Source organism: Oncorhynchus clarkii, chromosome 2 (genome assembly GCF_045791955.1).
Source record: "Oncorhynchus clarkii lewisi isolate Uvic-CL-2024 chromosome 2, UVic_Ocla_1.0, whole genome shotgun sequence".
In the NCBI taxonomy this organism is placed as follows: domain Eukaryota; kingdom Metazoa; phylum Chordata; class Actinopteri; order Salmoniformes; family Salmonidae; genus Oncorhynchus; species Oncorhynchus clarkii.
Genome location: NC_092148.1, coordinates 68,894,721 through 68,916,134, shown reverse-complemented (window position 1 = coordinate 68,916,134; position 21,414 = coordinate 68,894,721). Strand labels below are relative to the sequence as shown.

General features: G+C 42.9%; 1 protein-coding gene across 1 annotated transcript in view; it reads right to left on the bottom strand.

The window, feature by feature from the left end:
- The window catches only part of LOC139372788 (beta-1,4-N-acetylgalactosaminyltransferase 3-like), a 43,929-nt gene extending 26,005 nt beyond the window's left edge, over window positions 1-17,924 (bottom strand). The window contains exon 1 of the mRNA XM_071112595.1: window positions 17,418-17,924. Coding sequence (XP_070968696.1) covers window positions 17,418-17,556 — 139 coding nt within the window. The 5' untranslated portion in view covers window positions 17,557-17,924. The remainder of the gene's footprint in view (window positions 1-17,417) is intronic.
- Window positions 17,925-21,414: the final 3,490 nt, after the last annotated feature.

Genomic DNA, 21,414 nt, shown 5'->3' with positions numbered 1-21,414 from the left:
CTTTACTCAGTACTTTGTTGAAGCACCTCCGGCAGTAGTTGCAGCCTCGAGTCTTCTTGGGTATGACACTACAAGCTTGGCACACCTGTATTTGGAGTGTTTCTCCCATTCTTCTCTACAGATCCTTTCAAGCACTGTCAGGTTGGATGGGGAGTGTCGCTGCACAGCTATTTTCAGGTCTCCGCAGAGATTTTCGATTGGGACATTTAGAGACTTGTTCTGAATTCCCTCCTGAGTTGTCTTGGCTGTGTGCATAGGGTCATTGTCCTGTTGGAAGGTGAACCGTTGCCCCAGTCGGAGGTCCTGAACACTCTGGAGCAGGTTTTCATCAAGGATCACTCTGTACTTTGCTCCGTTCATCTTTGCCTCAATCCTGACTAGTCTCACAGTCCCCGCTTCTGAAAAACATCCCCACAGCATGCTGCCGCCACCACCATGCTTCACCGAGGGATGGTGCCAGGTTTCCTCCAGACGTGACGCTTGGCATTCAGGCCAGAGTTCAATCTTGGTGTCATCAGACCAGAGAATCTGGTTTCTCATGGTCAGAGTCATTAGGTGACTTTTGGTAAATTCCAAGTTGGCTGTCATGTGCCTTTTACTGAGGAGTGGCTTCCGTCTGGCCACTCTACCATAAAGGTCTGATTTGTGGAGTGTTGCAGTGATGGTTGTCCTTCTGGAAGGTTCTCATCTCCACAGAGGAACTCTGGAGCACTTTCAGGGTGACCATCGGGTTACCACCATGACCAATACCTTCTCCCCCGATTGCTCAGTTTGGCCGGGCGACCAGCTCTAGGAAGAATCTTGGTGGTTCTAAACTTCTTCCATTTAAGAATGATGGCGGCCACTGTGTTCTTGGGGACCTTCAATGCTGCAGACATTTTTGGTACCCTGATCAATGGAAACAAGATGCACCTGAGCTCAATTTCAAGTCTCATAGCAAAGGGTCTAAATAGACATTAACAAGACACTTGTGTGTATAGAAGGTAGTAGTTTTGGAATTGTTAGGTTAGATTACTCGTTGGTTATTACTGCATTGTTGGAACTAGAAGCACAAGCATTTCGCTACACTCGCATTAACATCTGCTAACCATGTGTATGTGACAAATAAATGTTTTGAATACTTAAGTTTATTTGTAATAGATTTTTATATCATTCTAAACCCGTTTTCGCTTGGCCATTATGGGTTGTGTGTAGATTAATGAGGATTTTTTTTATTAAATCCAAAAAGTTACAAAATGTGGAAAAAGTCAAGGGGTCTGAATACTTTCCAAATGCACTGTACATGTGTTTTAGAGGAATGATTCCATATATTTTTTTGAAATTAACTGCCAATATGCCAACATTCCATTCAAACTTGCTGAAATCAGTCGATAGGATTTAGACTAGTTGTAAATGCAACAAGTACTAATATTGTATCATAATAGCATTCACAGCTTCCTAGAAAACACAATCTGAGACATTTATGGTCTGTTTACAGAGTTGAGGCTATTTATACAGAAAATTGGTACAAAACCCATAAAACTATTATAATTAAATGACAATATTTTAGGTTGACTATAATTCCATTACACAATTTCTGATACATCACATCCTTTCTATTTTCCTGCATAATTACAGTGCCTTGCGAAAGTATTCGGCCCCCTTGAACTTTGCGACCTTTTGCCACATTTCAGGCTTCAAACATAAAGATATAAAACTGTATTTTTTTGTGAAGAATCAACAACAAGTGGGACACAATCATGAAGTGGAACGACATGTATTGGATATTTCAACGTTTTTTAACAAATCAAAAACTGAAAAATTGGGCGTGCAAAATTATTCAGCCCCCTTAAGTTAATATTTTGTAGCGCCACCTTTTGCTGCGATTACAGCTGTAAGTCGCTTGGGGTATGTCTCTATCAGTTTTGCACATCGAGAGACTGACATTTTTTTTCCATTCCTCCTTGCAAAACAGCTCGAGCTCAGTGAGGTTGGATGGAGAGCATTTGAGAACAGCAGTTTTCAGTTCTTTCCACAGATTCTCGATTGGATTCAGGTCTGGACTTTGACTTGGCCATTCTAACACCTGGATATGTTTATTTTTGAACCATTCCATTGTAGATTTTGCTTTATGTTTTGGATCATTGTCTTGTTGGAAGACAAATCTCCGTCCCAGTCTCAGGTCTTTTGCAGACTCCATCAGGTTTTCCAGAATGGTCCTGTATTTGGCTCCATCCATCTTCCCATCAATTTTAACCATCTTCCCTGTCCCTGCTGAAGAAAAGCAGGCCCAAACCATGATGCTGCCACCACCATGTTTGACAGTGGGGATGGTGTGTTCTGCTGTGTTACTTTTACGCCAAACATAACGTTTTGCATTGTTGCCAAAAAATTCCATTTTGGTTTCATCTGACCAGAGCACCTTCTTCCACATGTTTGGTGTGTCTCCCAGGTGGCTTGTGGCAAACTTTAAACAACACTTTTTATGGATATCTTTAAGAAATGGCATTCTTCTTGCCACTCTTCCATAAAGGCCAGATTTGTGCAATATACGACTGATTGTTGTCCTATGGACAGAGTCTCCCACCTCAGCTGTAGATCTCTGCAGTTCATCCAGAGTGATCATGGGCCTCTTGGCTGCATCTCTGATCAGTCTTCTCCTTGTATGAGCTGAAAGTTTAGAGGGACGGCCAGGTCTTGGTAGATTTGCAGTGGTCTGATACTCCTTCCATTTCAATATTATCGCTTGCACAGTTCTCCTTGGGATGTTTAAAGCTTGGGAAATCTTTTTGTATCCAAATCCGGCTTTAAACTTCTTCACAACAGTATCTCGGACCTGCCTGGTGTGTTCCTTGTTCTTCATGATGCTCTCTGCGCTTTTAACGGACCTCTGAGACTATCACAGTGCAGGTGCATTTATACGGAGACTCAATTACACACAGGTGGATTGTATTTATCATCATTAGTCATTTAGGTCAACATTGGATCATTCAGACATCCTCACTGAACTTCTGGAGAGAGTTTGCTGCACTGAAAGTAAAGGGGCTGAATAATTTTGCACGCCCAATTTTTCAGTTTTTGATTTGTTAAAAAAGTTTAAATATCCAATAAATGTCGTTCCACTTCATGATTGTGTCCCACTTGTTGTTGATTCTTCACAAAAAAATACAGTTTTATATCTTTATGTTTGAAGCCTGAAATGTGGCAAAAGGTGGCAAAGTTCAAGAGGGCCGAATACTTTCGCAAGGCACTGTAAAAGCAGGAAAGGCATAAACTGCAATTTATTCCAGACTGGTTTGGATTTATCCCAGATGGCTATCATTTAGTACTGCAACCCTAATTTGCTACAGGGGCAAGTGCCTTGCTCAAGTGCACAGACATATCTTTCACCTTGTCGGTTCGGGTAATCGAACCAGCAACCTTTCAGTTACTGGCCCAATGCACTAACCCCTAGGCTACCTGCTGCCCCATTATGGAACTGTTAGGGATAACAGAGATCCTATTAAATTACTGGAGGGGCTATGGTTAAATCTGTTATCACACAATCAGCTCATAAAAAAGGAAATGACACATGCACACGAATCTAGTTAGCCACTGCCATCCGTTGAATTATCATATTCCACCATTTGTAAAATTCATAGTCATTTGAATATAGTGCGGGGGAAATGCCCAGTGGACAGGGTAGATATTTAAATGTAGGTGTAGAGGCATGACGCGTTTGGAATTCCATGATCAGAACACTAAAGCTGCATGAACTGTCAAGTCTAAACCCTGTTTTTGGTAAAGCCATGGATTGGGTGCATGCATTTCATGATACTCGTTTGCTACAAAACCTTGCTAAAACAAGGACCAGCAAAGTTTCATCTCTTGGTAAAGAGTCAATGTCACCATGGAAATAGTCTCAAATTCATGTCAACGCCGCTGCAGCCCTTCAGTCAGCAGTTTGTTTGTTACACAACGTAAAAATTGTATTTAAAATAAATAAAAAATTATCCTCTCATTGCTCCTTTTATCAGCTGTTAGATGTGAACCAGGCTTACCTTTACTGCTCTTGGGTTAAGTTAGTCAATTTGAAAATTATGTTCATAAAGCGAAAAATATAGATTATACATACAGTAGATATTTTACGGTTATTTTCATGATCGTCTTCATCCATAATCGTCAGTTACACGATTATACAATTACCGTGCCAGCCCTATTTAACCCTTTGTAGTCGTGGGAATTGGCCTATATGGCTAGGGATAAAGAGTCATTCCACCTTATAAAGCACAGATTTTAAACACCCACCATCTCAGATTGTTCTGAAATTGTTAATTTTCTTAGAAACATTAGCATTCCTGCAACATTATCTTGTTGAAATATAATTGTATCTCTTTGAAATGAACCTAATGGATTAAATTTAAAATGATAAAATTGTAATTTATAGGATTCATATAATGTCAAGAAATAGAGTACCTAACATCCAAATTGGACAAAACTTTTTAGAACAATGAGCTAAACATGAGTAAACGAAAGGACTGGTCAAAAGCCACCCACGGACCCCCACACCAATTCAAAGGTTTGGCGTCACAAATGTTTTTGAAAGAAAAGCACATTTGTCCATTAAAACAACATCATATTGATCAGAAATACACAGTGTAGACATGGTTAATGTTGTAAATTAATATTGTAGCGAGAAACGGCAGATTTTTAATGGAATATCTACATAGGCGTACAGAGCCCCATTATCAGCAACCATCAAACCAATGTGTGTTAACTAATGTGTTAACTAATCCAAGTTTATCATTTTAAAAGGCTAATTGATCATTAGAAAACCCTTTTGCAATTATGTTAGCACAGCTGAAAACTGTTGTACTTATTAAAGAAGCAATAAAACTGGCCTTCTTTAGACCAGTTGAGTATCTGAAGCATCAGCATTTGTGGGTTCAATTACAGGCTCAAAATGGCCAGAAACAATGACAATTCTTCTAAAACGCATCAGTCTATTCTTGTTCTGAGAAATGAAGGCTATTCCATGTGAGAAAATGCCAAGACACTGAAGATCTCATACAGCGCTGTGTACTACACCCTTCGCAGAACAGCAAAAACTGGCTCTAACCAGAATAGAAAGAGTGGGAGGCCCCGGTGCACAACTGAGCAAGAGGACAAGTACATTAGAATGTCTAGTTTCAGAAACAGACACCTCACAAGTCCTCAACTGGCAGCTTAATTAAATAGTACCCACAAAACACCAGTCTCAATGTCAATAGTGAAGCAGCGACTCCAGGATGCTGGCCTTCTAGAGTGAGTTTTTCCCCACAAAAGGGCTTTATTACAGACATAAATACTCCTCAGTTTCATCAGCTGTCCAGGTGGCTGGTCTCAGATGATTCCGAACGTGAAGAAGCCAGATGTGGAGGTCCTGGGCTGGCATGGTTGGGCGTACTGCCAAATTCTCTAAAATGACATTAGAGGCAACTTATGGTAGAGAAATGAACATTCAATTCTCTGGCAACAGCTCTGGGGGACATTTCTGCACTCAGCATGCCAATTGCACACTCCCTCAACTTAAGACATCTGTGGCATTGTGTTGTGTGACAAAACTGCACAGTTTAGAGCGGCCTTTAAATTGTCCCCAGCAAAGTTTCACCTGCGTAATGATCAGGCTGTTTAATCAGCTTATTGATGTGCCACAGTCAAGTGGATAGATTACAAATTTGTGCAAAGAATGTAAGAGAAATGCAATTTTTGTGCATATGGAACATTTCTGGGATCTTATTTCAGCTCATGAAACATGGCACCAACATTTCACATGTTGCGTTTATATTTTTGTTCAGTGTAGTATCAGTTCTCTGTGTCTGACAAGTAGTATGGAGCTGCGGCTTGGGGGATATTGTTAATTTATCCTATGTAATGTATTTCCAATGAATGTGGTGATGTTTTTGCTTCCCCTGTTCCGAAATAAGTAATTTCGGTAGTTGGGCTTACATTCTGTTATTAACAGGTTCTCACCACTAGATGGTGTTCCTTCTATTAGGTTAAACAAGTTTGAATATTCGCCACCCCCTCAATTAAAATGTTTATTATTATTTACAATGGCGGCCTATCCCGGCCAAACACTGACTACGCTGGGCCAATTGTGCGCCACCCTATGGGACCCAATCACGGCCGGGTGTGATACAGCCTTGATTTGAACCAGGGACTGTAGTGATGCCTATTTCACTGAGATGTAGTGTTTTAGACAGCTGCGCCACTCGGGATAGTTCAAAAAAATGTCATTATTGGTTTCAGCCTGGAAGCAGTCTATGGACAAGGTATGACAGCAACCCATGATTTGGTTTTGTTGGCCACTGTTTGAAACAGGGGTTCTGAACCGGATCTAACCACAAAAAAGTAACTTTTAACACTGAGTGAACAAAACACTAAGGATAGCTTCCTAAGATTGAGTTGCACACCCCCTTTTGCCCTCAAGACGGCGCCGGAGGAGATGGCCTCCGTTTTACGGTCTCCTAACCAATTGTGCTATTATGTGGGTTTTTTTGCGATATTTGTAAATTATTTTGTACATAATGTTTCTGCAACCGTATTTTACGGCAGAAAAGAGCTTCTAGATATCAGGACAGCGATCACTCACCTCAGATTAGATGAAGAGCTTCTGGATATCAGGACAGCGATCACTCACCTCGGATTAGACAAAGAGCTTCTAGATATCAGGACAGAGATCACTCACCTCGGATTAGACAAAGAGCTTCTGGATATCAGGACAGAGATCACTCACCTCGGATTAGACAAAGAGCTTCTAGATATCAGGACAGAGATCACTCACCTCGGATTAGATGAAGAGCTTCTGGATATCAGGACAGCGATCACTCACCTCGGATTAGACAAAGAGTTTCTAGATATCAGGACAGAGATCACTCACCTCGGATTAGACAAAGAGCTTCTAGATATCAGGACAGAGATCACTCACCTCGGATTAGATGAAGAGCTTCTGGATATCAGGACAGCGATCACTCACCTCGGATTAGACAAAGAGTTTCTAGATATCAGGACAGAGATCACTCACCTCGGATTAGACAAAGAGCTTCTAGATATCAGGACAGAGATCACTCACCTCGGATTAGATGAAGAGCTTCTAGATATCAGGACAGAGATCACTCACCTCGGATTAGACAAAGAGCTTCTAGATATCAGGACAGCGATCACTCACCTCGGATTAGATGAAGAGCTTCTGGATATCAGGACAGCGATCACTCACCTCGGATTAGATGAAGAGCTTCTGGATATCAGGACAGCGATCACTCACCTCGGAATAGACAAAGAGCTTCTAGATATCAGGACAGTGATCACTCACCTCGGATTAGACAAAGAGCTTCTAGATATCAGGACAGAGATCACTCACCTCGGATTAGATGAAGAGCTTCTAGATATCAGGACAGAGATCACTCACCTCGGATTAGACAAAGAGCTTCTAGATATCAGGACAGAGATCACTCACCTCGGATTAGACAAAGAGCTTCTAGATATCAGGACAGCGATCACTCACCTCGGATTAGATGAAGAGCTTCTAGATATCAGGACAGAGATCACTCACCTCGGATTAGACAAAGAGCTTCTAGATATCAGGACAGCGATCACTCACCTCGGATTAGATTTCTTCAACAACAGCAGCAAGCAGGACTCACATGATATTCTCCAAACAACCCACAGGCCAGACATCCCAATTATTCGCAAAAGGAAGCGACGCAGAGGACAAAGAGCCGGATGCAATATCCTATGCTTCACGGAATCGTGGCTGAATGACGACATAGATATTCAGCTAGCGGGATACACGTTGCACCGGTAGGAGAGAACAGCACATTCCGGTAAGACGAGGGAGGGGGCGGTCTGTGCAGATTTGTAAACAGCTGGTGCACGAAATCTAAGGATGTCTCTAGATTCTGCTCACCTGAATTTTAGTATATTGTGATAAACTGCAGGCCACACTACTTGCCTAGAGAGTTCTCAGCTATACTTTTTGTGGCCGTTTATTTACCACCACAGACAGATGCTGGCACTAAGACCGCACTCAGTCAGCTGTATAAGGAAATAAGCAAACAGGAAACCACTCACCCTAGTGGCGAGAGACTAATGCAGGGAAACTTAAATCAGTTCTACCAAATCTCTATCAACATGTTAAATGTGCAACCAGAGGGAAAAAAAAAATATTGATCACCTGTACCCCACACACAGAGACGCCTACAAAGCTCTCCCTCGCCCTCCATTTGGTAAATCCGACCACAACTCTATCCTCCTGATTCCTGCTTACAAGCAAAAATTAAAGCAGGAAGCACCAGTGACTCGGTCTATAAAAAAAGTGGTCAGATGAAGCAGATGCTAAACTACAGGACTGCTTTGCTATCACAGACTGGAACATGTTCCGGGATTCTTCCGATGACATTGGGGAATACACCACATCAGTCACTGGCTTTATTAATAAGTGCATTGAGGACGTCGACCCCACAGTGACTGTACGTACATACCCCAACCAGAAGCCATGGATTACAGGCAACTAGCTCAGTGGGAATAAGGGTAGAGCTGCCACTTTCAAAGTGCAGGACTCTAACTCGGAAGCTTACAAGACATCCCGCTATGCCCTACGACGAACCATCAAACAGGCAAAGCGTCAATACAGGGCTAAGATTGAATCATACTACACCGGCTTCGACGCTCGTCGGATGTGGCAGGGCTTGCAAACTATTACAGACTAGAAAAGGGTGGCAGAGCCGCGAGCTGCCCAGTGACACGAGCCTCCCAGACGAGCTAAATCACTTCTATGCTCGCTTCGAGGCAAGCAACACTGAGGCATGCATGAGAGCATCAGCTGTTCCGGACAACTGTGTGATCACGCTCTCCATAGCCGACGTGAGCAAGACCTTTAAAAACAGGTCAACATACACAAGGCTGCGGGGCCAGACGGATTACCAGGACGTGTGCTGACCAACTGGCAGGTGTCGTCACTGACATTTTCAACATGTCCCTGATTGGGTCTGTAATACCAACACGTTTCAAGCAGACCACCATAGTCCCTGTGCCCAAGAGGACTACAGACAGGTAGCACTCACATCTGTAGCCATGAAGTGCTTTGAAAGGCTGGTAAATGGCTCACATCAACACCATTATCCCAGAAACCCTAGACCCACTCTAATTTGCATGGAGCCCAAACAGATCCACAGATAATGCAATCTATATTGCACTCCACACTGCCGTTTCCACCTGCCACGCTGATCCTCAACACTGCAGCTCCCCAGGGGTGCGTGCTCAGTCCCCTCCTGTACTCCCTGTTCACCCACGACTGCATGGCCAGGCACGACACCATCATTAAGTTTGCTGACGACACAACAGTGGTAGGCCTGATCACCGACAACGACGAGACAGCCTATAGAGAGGAGGTCAGAGACCTGGCCGGGTGGTGCCAGAATAACAACCTATCCCTCAATGTAACCAAGACTAAGAAGATGATTGTGGACTACAGGAAAAGGAGCACCGAGCACGTCCCCATTCTCATCGACTGGGCTGTAGTGGAGCAGGTTGAGAACTTAAAATTCCTTGGTGTCCACATCATCAACAAACTAGAATGGTCCAAACACACCAAGACAGTCGGGAAGAGGGCACGATAAAGCCTATTCCCCCCCAGGAAACTAAAAAGATTTGGCATGGGTCCTCAGATCCTCAAAAGGTTCTTCAGCTGCAACATTGAGAGCATCCTGACCGGCTGCATCACGCCTGGTACGGCAATTGCTCGGCCTCCGACCGCAAGGCATTTCAGAGGGTAGTGCGCGTACGGCCCAGTACATCACTGGGGCAAAGCTGCCTGCCATCCAGGACCTCTACACCAGGCAGTGTCAGGAAGGCCCTAAAAATTGTCAAAGAGCCCAGCCACCCCAGTCATAGACTGTTCTCTCTACTACCGCATGGCAAGCGATACCAGGAGTGCCAAGTCTAAGACAAAAAGGCTTCTCAACAGTTTTTACCCCCAAGCCATAAGACTCCTGAACAGGTAACCAAATGGTTACCCGGACTATTTGCGTTGTGTGCCCCCCAACCCCTCTTTTACGCTGCTGCTACTCTCTGTTCATCATATATGCACAGTCACTTTAACGATACCTACATGTACATACTACCTCAATAAGCCTGACTAACAGGTGTCTGTATATAGCCTTGCTACTCTTTTTTTCCAAATGTTTTTCTGTTTAATTTCTTTACTTATCCACACACACCTTTTTTTGGCACCATTGGTTAGAGCCTGTAAGTAAGAATTTCACTGTAAGGTTTACAGTTGTATTCGGCGCACGTGACAAATAAACTTTGATTTGATTTGAGAACAGCCTCAATTCATCAGAAAATTGACTCTACTAGGTGTCGAAAGCATTCCACAAGGATGCTGGCCCATGTTAACTACAATGCTTCCCACAGTTGTATCAAGTTGGCTAGATGTCCTTTGGGTGGTGGATCACGCTTGATACACACGGGAAACTGTTGAGCATAAAATACCCAGCAGCGTTGCAGCTCTTAACACGCTCAAACTGGTGCACCTGGCACCTACTACCACAGCACGTTCAAAGGCACTTAAATATTTGGTCTTACCCTCTGAATTGCATACATACACACACAATCCATGTCTCAATTGTCTCATGGCTTAAAAATCCTTCTTTAACCTGTCTCCTCCCCTTCATCTACACTGATCAAAGTGTATTTAACAAGTGACATTAGTAAGGGATCATAGCCTTCAACTGAAATCACCTGGTCAGACTGTCATTGAAAGAGCATGTAGAGCACGACACCATTCTGTATACTTCTGGCCCTTCTTTGGACACTTAACAACCCTCAAGGCAAGCTTCAATTCCATACAACTCTCCTTCCGTGGCCTCCAATTGCTCTTAAATACAAGTAAAACTAAATGCATGCTCTTCAACCGATCGCTGCCTGCACCTGCCCAACATCACTACTCTGGACGGCTCGGACTTAGAATACGTGGACAACTACAAATACCTAGGTGTCTGGTTAGACTGTAAACTCTCCTTCCAGACCCACATCAAACATCTCCAATCCAAAGTGAAATCTAGAATTGGCTTCCTATTTCGCAACAAAGCATCCTTCATTCATGCTGCCAAATTTACCCTTGTAAAACTGACCATCCTACCAGTCCTCGACTTTGGGGCGATGTAATTTACAAAACAGCCTCCAAATAGCCTCCTACTCAACAAATTGGATGCAGTCTATCACAGTGCCATCCGTTTTGTCACCAAAGCCACCATTGCGACCTGTACGCTCTCATTGGCTGGCCCTCGCTTCATACTTGTCGCCATACCCACTGGCTCCAGGTCATCTACAAGACCCTGCTAGGTAAAGTTCCCCCTTATCTCAGCTCGCTGGTCACCATAGCATCACCCACCTGTAGCACGCGCTCCAGCAGGTATACATCTCTGGGCACCCCCAAAACCAATTATTTCTTTGGCCGCCTCTCCTTCCAGTTCTATGCTGCCAATGACTGGAACGAACTACAAAAATCTCTGAAACTGGAAACACTTATCTCCCTCACTAGCTTTAAGCACCAGCTGTCAGAGCAGCTCACAGATTACTGCACCTGTACATAGCCCATCTATAATTTAGCCCAAACTACCTCTTTCCCTACTGTATTATTATTATTATTTTTTGATTTTATTTAGCTCCTTTGCACCCCATTATCTTTATTTCTACTTTGCACATTCTTCCACTGCAAATCTACCATTCCAGTGTTTTACTTGCTACATTGTATTTACTTTGCCACCATGGCCTTTTTTTGCCTTTACCTCCCTTATCTCACCTCATTTGCTCACATCGTATATAGACTTGTCTCTACTGTATTATTGACTGTTTGTTTCACTCCATGTGTAACTCTGTGTTGTATGTGTCAAACTACTTTGCTTTATCTTGGCCAGGTGGCAATTGTAAATGAGAACTTGTTCTCAACTTGCCTACCTGGTTAAATAAAGGTGAAATAAAAAAATAAATAAATGTAATGTTTTGCACACTCAGTGTATAGCGTTCCTTTTTAAACCTCTGAAATCAAACGTTAACATTTAGCTCGACTTCAAATTATTTCACCAAATCAGTGAGGATAGAGCAGCTTACTATGGAGGGGGCAAGCTATTGTTTACATGCATTGGACAGACAAGTGTAGGGCACGAAAGACTGAAATTTTGCAGGTGGAGAGAAAGCGAGAGTGGAGGAGGACGGCTGGCTTGAAGCTCAGGGCATGTTGTTATGACATGCATTATCGGAATTTGGCCGACAGAAATATACCAACGGTTTGAACTACTGAGAATTGGATTAACATTGGACAAACTGGCTAACAAGCTGGTGTATGCAGTGCAGCACCAGATTAAAATAGAAAAACATCTTGCATTTATGTAGGTAATGACTCCAATGTGAAATGTTCGAACTACATCATCCTTAATTAGCATTGAAAGGTAGGTAGTTTACAAAGATTTTCAGCTAGCAGGAAGAGATTGGAAAAAGTATGATTGACAGAGTGAGGACCTTGAATAGGTTCTTTGTTGCATTTTTTTGTGGGATTGAAAAAGAAATACCCTGTATGTAACAGTATTAAGCAGTTCCCGCGATTTCAAAATAACAGTTATGTTCCAAAACAGTATAGATCCCTTTCATTCCAGGTTGGGATTCTGTTCCTTGAAAAATGTATCCTTTTTTTCCGTTTTCGGTTCCCTGACCCAGATCCCAACCCCTGGTTTCAAATGCTGACTTTGCAGTCTTTGTGGCACAAATCCAATGCAAGTTAATGGTACCAATATCAGCATTTTCACACTTCATGTTCAAATCATCCTGAAGTATAAAAAATTAACTTTTTTAAAAAGTGTGCAGCCCAATTACGTTATTTATAGATGATTTGGCTATGAAGCGTGAAAGTGCTAAAATTAGGTACCACTGACTTGCATTGGATTTGTGCAACAAATGCATAAAATGTACCATCTGAAACAGCGGCCAGGTAAACAAAACCAAAGCATGGGTGGCTGTCATACCCTGTAAGCAGTCTATGGACAAGGTAAGTAAACAATTATATACCTAATAGCAGGAACAGCACCATCTAGTAGTCAGAACCTGGTAATATCAGAATGTAGGTGTGTGTGTGTGTGTGGGGGGGGGGCAACACTTTACATGTCACAGCTCTATATTTTGTTTGAGTGTACATCGAGTCATCGTAAATGTACAGCATTTCCCTCACTTAGACAACAAATTTGCAAAAGTTGAACAATTACCGGGATGTATTGGACCAACTTATTGTTGCACGACAAGTGGAAGTTCAGAATGGCTGTCAGTCAAAACTCTAACAGCACTGTGGAGTACAGAGCCAGAGCTTTGAGGTCATGTTCAATTTAGGCACTTCGAGTCCAAATCTGCATTTATCAACCCTTATACAGGTATGAGTGTAAAGGGTAAGTAAGCACACACACTCCTCGCTTCCAAATACAACCCTCTATGGCTGATGTTCCAATAAGGGTTGTCTGCTCGATTCAAGACCATGTTAGCCCAGAGAGCTCAAGCCTAGGAATCAGGTCTGGGAATGAACACCAGCCTTCTGGACTCAGAAACACAAACCAGGCACAAAATGAGAAGAAAAAAAATCTTGCTTGTTTGTAGGTGACTAAATACTTACTTTCCACCATAATTTGCAAATAAACTGATTAAAATTCCTACAATGTGATTTTCTGGATTTTTATTTTGTCTGTCATAGTTGAAGTGTACCTATGATGAAAATTACAGGCCTCTCATCTTTTTAAGTGGGAGAACTTTCACAATTGGTGGCTGACTAAATACTTGCCCCACAATACTTACCCCACTGTATTTATAGGCAATGCTATGGGGTTAGCATGTGAGTGTAGCGGGGGTTGAGGTAGGGAGAGAGAGTACTGGTGCTCTGGAAGTCTGTCATTATCACACGGGTGGAGAGTAGCTCTCGAAAACCCTACTCCATGTTTTGGGTTTTCAGCAGTTACAGTCACCCACATTTGGCTCCATATGAACTACAATTCCCACGCTGTGTTTTAACATTTAGAAAAGTCTATAATCATTGTTTAAACCGGTTTTCGAAACATTTGCAGATCTTATCTTTGATATCAGCGAGAAATAAAATGCATCAAATAAAAAAAAGACAATTACTGTAGAAGTTTTGCACTGATCCACAAGCCATGTGCCTCAAGTGGATTGACTACACTTTCTCCCCAGTTATGGCTTACACACAGGTGTCCGGAGCACGCTATATAGCTAAATAGCACAGGTGGCTGTCTATGTCTTCCGTAAACAAGAGATGTAACATGGAGATATGGTTAGTGTTCCCACACAGCCATAAAAAGGTGTATAGTAATTTAACCTTAATTTATTGCTGATATGAAAAGATGCTGTATTTGTTTTTAGAAACATAAGTAATGTAAGCAATGCATGTTAATGTATAGAGCAAGCATCAAGGCTCTTCACAAAAACTCCCGGTCAGATGATACTACCATCAATAGGCACTAAAGCAGCTAGTGTCTATGAATGGGGTAGGTGGAGAGTGGATACATGGTAATTTTAGAGTATTAGACAGAAAAATCATATTTTTAACTCAAAATATAAGAGATTCTATCCTCCTCCTTTCCCTCTTCCCGTGATTTTATGTCTCTCTCGCTCTCCTCTCCCTAGGTGTATGGGCACATAGACCAACATCCGATATACAACATTTGTCCCATCACTATACAGACACACATACTCAGAGGGTGATGTCCTCACTCCCCATTGTGAGGAGGCTCAGGAATGCACTGTTTGTACCTTCTAAGGCAGCTCCTTCATGAGGCTTGGCGTATCTCTGTCCCTTAGTGATGAAGATACAGTTGAAGTAAGAAGTTTAATACACTTAAGTTGGAGTCATTAAAAGTTGTTTTTCAACCACTCCACAAATGTCTTGTTAACAAACTATAGTTTTGGCAAGTCGGTTAGGACATCAACTTTGTGCATGACACAAGTAATTTTTCCAACAATTGTTTACAGACAGATTATTTCACTGTATCACAATTCCAGTGGGTCAGAAGTTTACATACACTAAGTTGACTGTGCCCTTAAACAGCTTGTAAAATTCCAGAATATTATGTCATGGCTTTAGAAGCTTCTGATAGGCTAATTGACATCATTTGAGTCAATTGGAGGTGTACCTGTGGATGTATTTCAAGGCCTACCTTCACACTCAGTGCATCTTTGCTTGACATGTGAAAATCAGCCAAGACCTCAGAAAAAAAAAAAAAATTGTAGACCTTCACAAGTCTGGTTCATCCTTGCAAGCAATTTCCTAACGCCTGAAGGTACCACGTTCATCTGTACAAACAATAGTACGCAAGTATAAACACCATGGGCCTACGCAGCGGTCATACCGCTCAGGAAGGAGACGCGTTCTGTCTCCTAGAGATGAACGTACTTTGATTTGCACTTTTCGCACCAATCCCAGAAAAACAGCAAAGGACCTTGTGAAGATGCTGGAGGAAACAGGTACAAAAGTATCTATATATCCACAGTAAAACGAGTCCTATATCAACATAACCTGAAAGGCCGCTCCCAAACTGCCATGAAAAAGCCAGACTACGGTTTGCAACTGCACATGGGGACAAAGATCATACTTTTTGAAGAAATGTCCTCTGGTGTGATGAAAAATATAACTGTCGTTTGGCCATAATGACCATTATGTTTGGAGGAGGCTTGCAAGCCAAAGTTAACCATCGCAACCGTGAAGTACGGGGGTGGCAGCATCATGTTGTGGGGGTGCTTTGCTGCAAGATGGACTGGTGCACTTCACAAAATAGATGGCATCATGAGGAGGAAAATTATGTGGATATATTGAAGCAACATCTCAAGACATCAGTCTTGGTCGCAAATGAATCTTCCAAATGGACAATGTCACCAAGCATACTTCCAAAGTTGTGGCAAAATGGCTTAAGGACAACAAAGTCAAGATATTGGAGTGGCCATCACAAAGCCGTAGCCTCAATCATATAGAAATATGGGCAGAACTTAAAAAGCATGTGCAAGGAGGCCAACAAACTCAGTTACACCAGCTCTGTCAGGAGGAATGGGCCAAAATGCACCCAAATTATTGGGGGAAGCATGTGGAAGGCTACCCGAAACATTTGACCCAAGTTAAACTATTTAAAGGCAATGCTACCAAATACTAATTGAGTGTATGTAAACTTCTGACCCACTGGGAATGTGATGACAGAAATAAAAGCTGAAATAAATCACTCTACTATTTTTCTGACATTTCACATTCTTAAAATAAAGCAGTGACCCTAACTGATCTAAGACAGGGCAATTTACTAGGATTAAAAGTCAGGGACTGAACTGAGTTTAAATGTATTTGGCTAAGTTGTGTGTAAACTTCTGACTTCAACTGTATTTCTCTATGTCCAGAAGGAGGTGTATTATTCATTTTCTCTCCTTTACAAATGCACACACACCTCTTGAACAAGAACTGGAAGGAGTGTGCATTTGAGGTTGTGTGAGAGAGGGGGGATGGGGTTAGGAGGGCCATCTTTACAGGAGTGTGTGTGTATTGACAGCAGCGTTCCAAAACTCTGCCCCCTCCAGCCCCAGGTATGAGGCTACCACTGCTACAAACAAGTTTGTGTACTAGTGATAGCAGGTACAAGGGCAAATGGAAAGAAGCGCCACTCAACAAAGACCAACATGTACACACACGTCCCACATACTGTGTCTGGACACTTGTATGGTTGTGTTTGCATGTCATATTTCCAGTATTGATGTTTCAACAACTTCAAGAGGCTTCATCACGGTGTGTGCAGTTGTTGTTGTAGTTATGTTGAATGATTGACTCTTACTGCACTACACTATTATCAGCATTCAGAACTAAGGGAAAAGGGAACTCCCAGATGAGTTGTCTCGTTGTGTAGGCAGTGTGTGTGATCTCCTGCAGAGTATGGGACAGTCCTGTAAATCTCTCATGTCAGCAGCCCATCAGCCACACCTTACATCTTTCTAAAGTTGGCTAGAAAGTTCTTAGTCCTTACAACACAGGATTTGAAAAAGTTGTTGACTACAGTGGAGAGTAAGTGTTTATTTTCCATCTTGCAGAATAGGCCCACCATTCAATGACACTATGGAATGTACCATTGATAAAATAGCCTAGAATTGGTGAAAAACTATCAAGTTAGCTCATTTGGTAATACAGTTGATTAACTACCAGTACACACACACACACACACACACACACACACACACACACACACACACACACACACACACACACACACACACACACACACACACACACACACACACACACACACACACACACACACACACACACACACACACACACACACACACACACACACACAATAGTAAATGGTTCAGAAAGCTATCCATGATAGCCTACTCACGACTCTTGGTGCTTCTCCACGCCTTAGTAGCAACAAACTCGTGGTAGACAGCGAAAGCTCCCAACATCAGCAGAACTAAGAACAGCATATGTTTCCCACTCCGTCTCAGTTTCTTCAACGGGAAGAAAGACTTGACCATGTTGACTGATCTCCCTGCTGCTTGCTCCCGGGGACCCAGTCAGTGAATTTGGCGGCTTTGTTCGTTCGGCAAAGTTGGACCAGGCTGACCGCCCGTCAGTCTCGCAACCCCGTTCGCGATACACGGACGGCGACCCCAACACTCCCACCTCCCGATGGTGGCGAGGTGACTTATTTCATCCCGTAAATAACCCGGCTTTGAGTTTGCTTTGACTCGAGCGCTATGTTGAATTTACCCCTGTTTAATCGAGTAGAGACTGGCTGTTGGGTTGGTTGACTACTACAAAGCTACATATCGAACTAAACAAAAATCATAGCAACCCCGCACTGTTTTCTGTGCCCTTCTCGCTTCACTGCGCAAACACAAACAGAACAAGCACATAAGCACCCGCTCAGAGAGATTTATGGGTGGGGTTACGTGGCCACGCCCGCGTCGTATCGCAGCCAGTGGCACAGGTTGTAGGTTTCGACGAGATGGGATGCAGCTTTTGTAACCATAACTCTTTCCCCTACCTTAACCTAATTCTTCTAACCTGCTACGAAAAGTCAAATCAGGTAGAAATCTGGGAGAGGCTATACGGACACGCTTGGTGCCCAAATTGATGACGTGTGTCGCGCAGCTGAGAGTTGAGACGAATGGATTAGGTTGAGTCAATTGTCCTAAACCATTCCCAGCGAGCTCATTTATGCTGGCAACAATAGCATGGCGCTAGTTAAAACTTGTAAAATAAAGTAAAATGTATTTCGATGGGCGAGGTAGAAATAACTTGTAGTATTGGTCACCTTCTGGAAGTCACCTTGACATGACATGCTAATTAGCTAATGTATCAAGCTGGTGTGAATGACCAGTGCAAGTGTTGTATCCATGTGTAGCCAGCAGATCCGACCCACTTGCTTACAGCTGCACTAGGGTCGGACAACATAACTGTGTAGATTAAGGCAATGGGGAGTTTGGAAAATGTACCGCAATCCAGGGATGAGATACGTTGTACTCTGATTTTTCTCTTTATCCCAACTGTTACACCGAGAAGATTGAACTAGCAGTGTTTCAAATTATGCTCCATAAGGCAACCCGCGCACATTCATCCAAACACCTACGTTTATTGTAATGGTATTCTGCGATTGTTATTAGGCCTACACAAAATCAAATGTATTTGTCACATACACATGGTTAGCAGGTCTTAATGCAAGTGTAGCGAAATGCTTGTGCTTCTAGTTACGACCATGCAGTAATATCTAACAAGTAATATAACCTAACAATTTCACAACTACCTTGTGTAAAGGCATGAATACGAATATGTACACACAAATATATAAATGAGTGATGGCTGAACGGCATAGGCAAGATGCAGTAGATGGTATAGAGTACAGTATATACATATGAGATTAGTAATGTAGGGTATGAAAACATATTGTAACGACCCTGGGTTTATAAACGCTGAAATCGACTCTGCCTCACGAGCATGCTTTTTCAGGCACAGTCGATAGCGCGCCGGACCTCGGGCTAAAAGGTCGAGGGTTCGAGACCTGCTAACTGGTGTTTCATTACAATATTAAACAGCATGGTTTACATTACATCAAGATGGCAAGATGCAGTAGATGGTATAGCGTACAGTATATTCATATGAGATGAGTAATGCAGGGTATGAGAACATTATATAAAGTGGCATTGTTTAAAGTGGCTAGTGATACATTTAATTACATCAAGATGGCAAGATGCAGTAGATGGTATACCGTACAGTATATACATATTAGATGAGTAATGTAGGGTAAGTAAACATTAGAGCTCAGGATGCGACAGAGCCTGGGTTCAAACCCAGAATGTCTGGTGGCACAGCTAGGACTGCGATGCAGTGCCTTAGACCACTGCGCCAACCGGGAGGCCTCTTTTCAGTCTTCTGAGGGGGTAAAGGCATTGTCGTGCCCACTTCACAACTTTTTTGGTGTGATTGGACCATGATAGTTCGTAGGTGATGTGGACACGAAGGATCTTGAAACTCTTGAACCGCTCAACTACAGCCCCATCGTGGTGGATGGGGGCGTGTTCGGCCCTTCTTTTCCTGTAGTCCACGATCATCTCCTTTGTCTTGCTCACGTTGAAGGAGAGGTTGTTGTCCTGGCACCACATTGCCAGGTCTCTGACGTCCTCCCTATAAGCTGTCTCATCGCTGTCGGTGATCAGGCCTACCACTGTGTTGTCAGCAAACTTAATGATGGTGTTGTAGTCGTGCTTGGCCATGCAGTCGTGGGTGAATAGGGAGAACAGGAGGGGACTAAGCATGCACCCCTGAGGGGCCCCCGTGTTGAGGATCAGCATGGCAGATGTGCTGTTGCCTACCTTTACCACCTGAGGGTGGCCCGTCAGGAAGTCCATGATCCAGTTGCAGAGGTAGGTGTTTAGTCCCAGGGTCCTTGGCATAGTGATGAGCTTTGTGGGCACTATGGTGAATGCTGGGCTGTAGTCAATAAACAAAATTCTCACATAGGTATTCCTTTGGTCCAGATGGGAAAGGGCAGTGTGGAGTGCAATTGAGATTGCTTCATCTGTGGATCTGTTGGTACGGTATGCGACTTGGAGTGGGTCTAGGGTTTCTGGGATGATGGTGTTGATGTGAGCCATGACCAGCCTTTCAAAGCACTTCATGGCTACTGACGTGAGTGCTACACGGCGGTAGTCATTTAGGCAGGTTACCTTCGCTTTTTTGGGCACAGGGACTATGGGGGTCTGCTTGAAACATGTAAGCATTGCAGACTTGGTCAGGGACAGGTTGAAAATGTCAGTGAAGACACTTGCCAGTTGGTCTGTGCATGCTCTGAGTACACATCCTGGTAGTCCGTCTGGTCCTGTGAATGTTGACCTGTTTAAAAGTCTTGCTCACAGAAATTCACGCACTTATTAAGAGAACATCCCTGGACATCCCTACTGATCTGATCTGGCGGACTCATTAAAGTCAAATGCTTCATTTGTAAATGATGTCTGAGTGTTGGAGTGTGCCCCTGGCTAGCTGTAATTTTTTTTTTTTAAACACAAAAAAGACAATTGTGCTGTCTGGTTTGCTTAATATAAGCACTTTGACATGACTTATACTTTGATACTTAGGTATATTTTTGCAATTACATTTACTTTTACTTAGTATTTTACTGGGTGACTTTCAGTTGAGTCTTTCTATTAAGGTATCTTTACTTAAGTATTACCATTTGGTATTTTTTAGACCACTGCCAGTGGAGAAGTTATTGTATGGTCAAGTTAATGTATCCGGAAGCATCACACCGGGTCCTGTTCAGTGTTTTGTTGTCATAGTCAAACTATGCTGGCAGCTCTATCGCTAGGGATTGAATAGCTTATGTCAGAGTGTGTGACAGCCTGTGTTCATCAGAAGAGTCAGTGTCTGTAAGATGACACTGCGGATGGCCCTGCCTTGGCGCCCAGTAACCCAATGTGTGTGTTACCCAGCAGTGACCCTGCAATGGGGAGAGAAATCTAACGTTCAAGCCTTGGATAGGCCGTCTTTAAGTCTTCATACAGAAGTCTTTGTATACAAGGTTATAAGAGCATATAGAAAATAAAATCCGTAACTGAAGTAGCTACAATATTGAATTCATTCCATGGGAACCTGTCCTCTTTTACATTGATAGCAAAGAACTACAGGTGAAAGCAAAAATCTGATATAAGCTACGCATCCATCATGTTGCTTTCACCGGGCTGGTTTTCCCTCCTTTATCTCCAGCCACAGCATGTGACCTGAGCATGTTTACCTATTCAATGAGATGGAAACCAGGACACAGTTGTATGTGAAGGAAACAGGAAGTAGAGCCACCTGATAATGTCATGGCCACCTAAGCAGCCATGCAGGTGAAA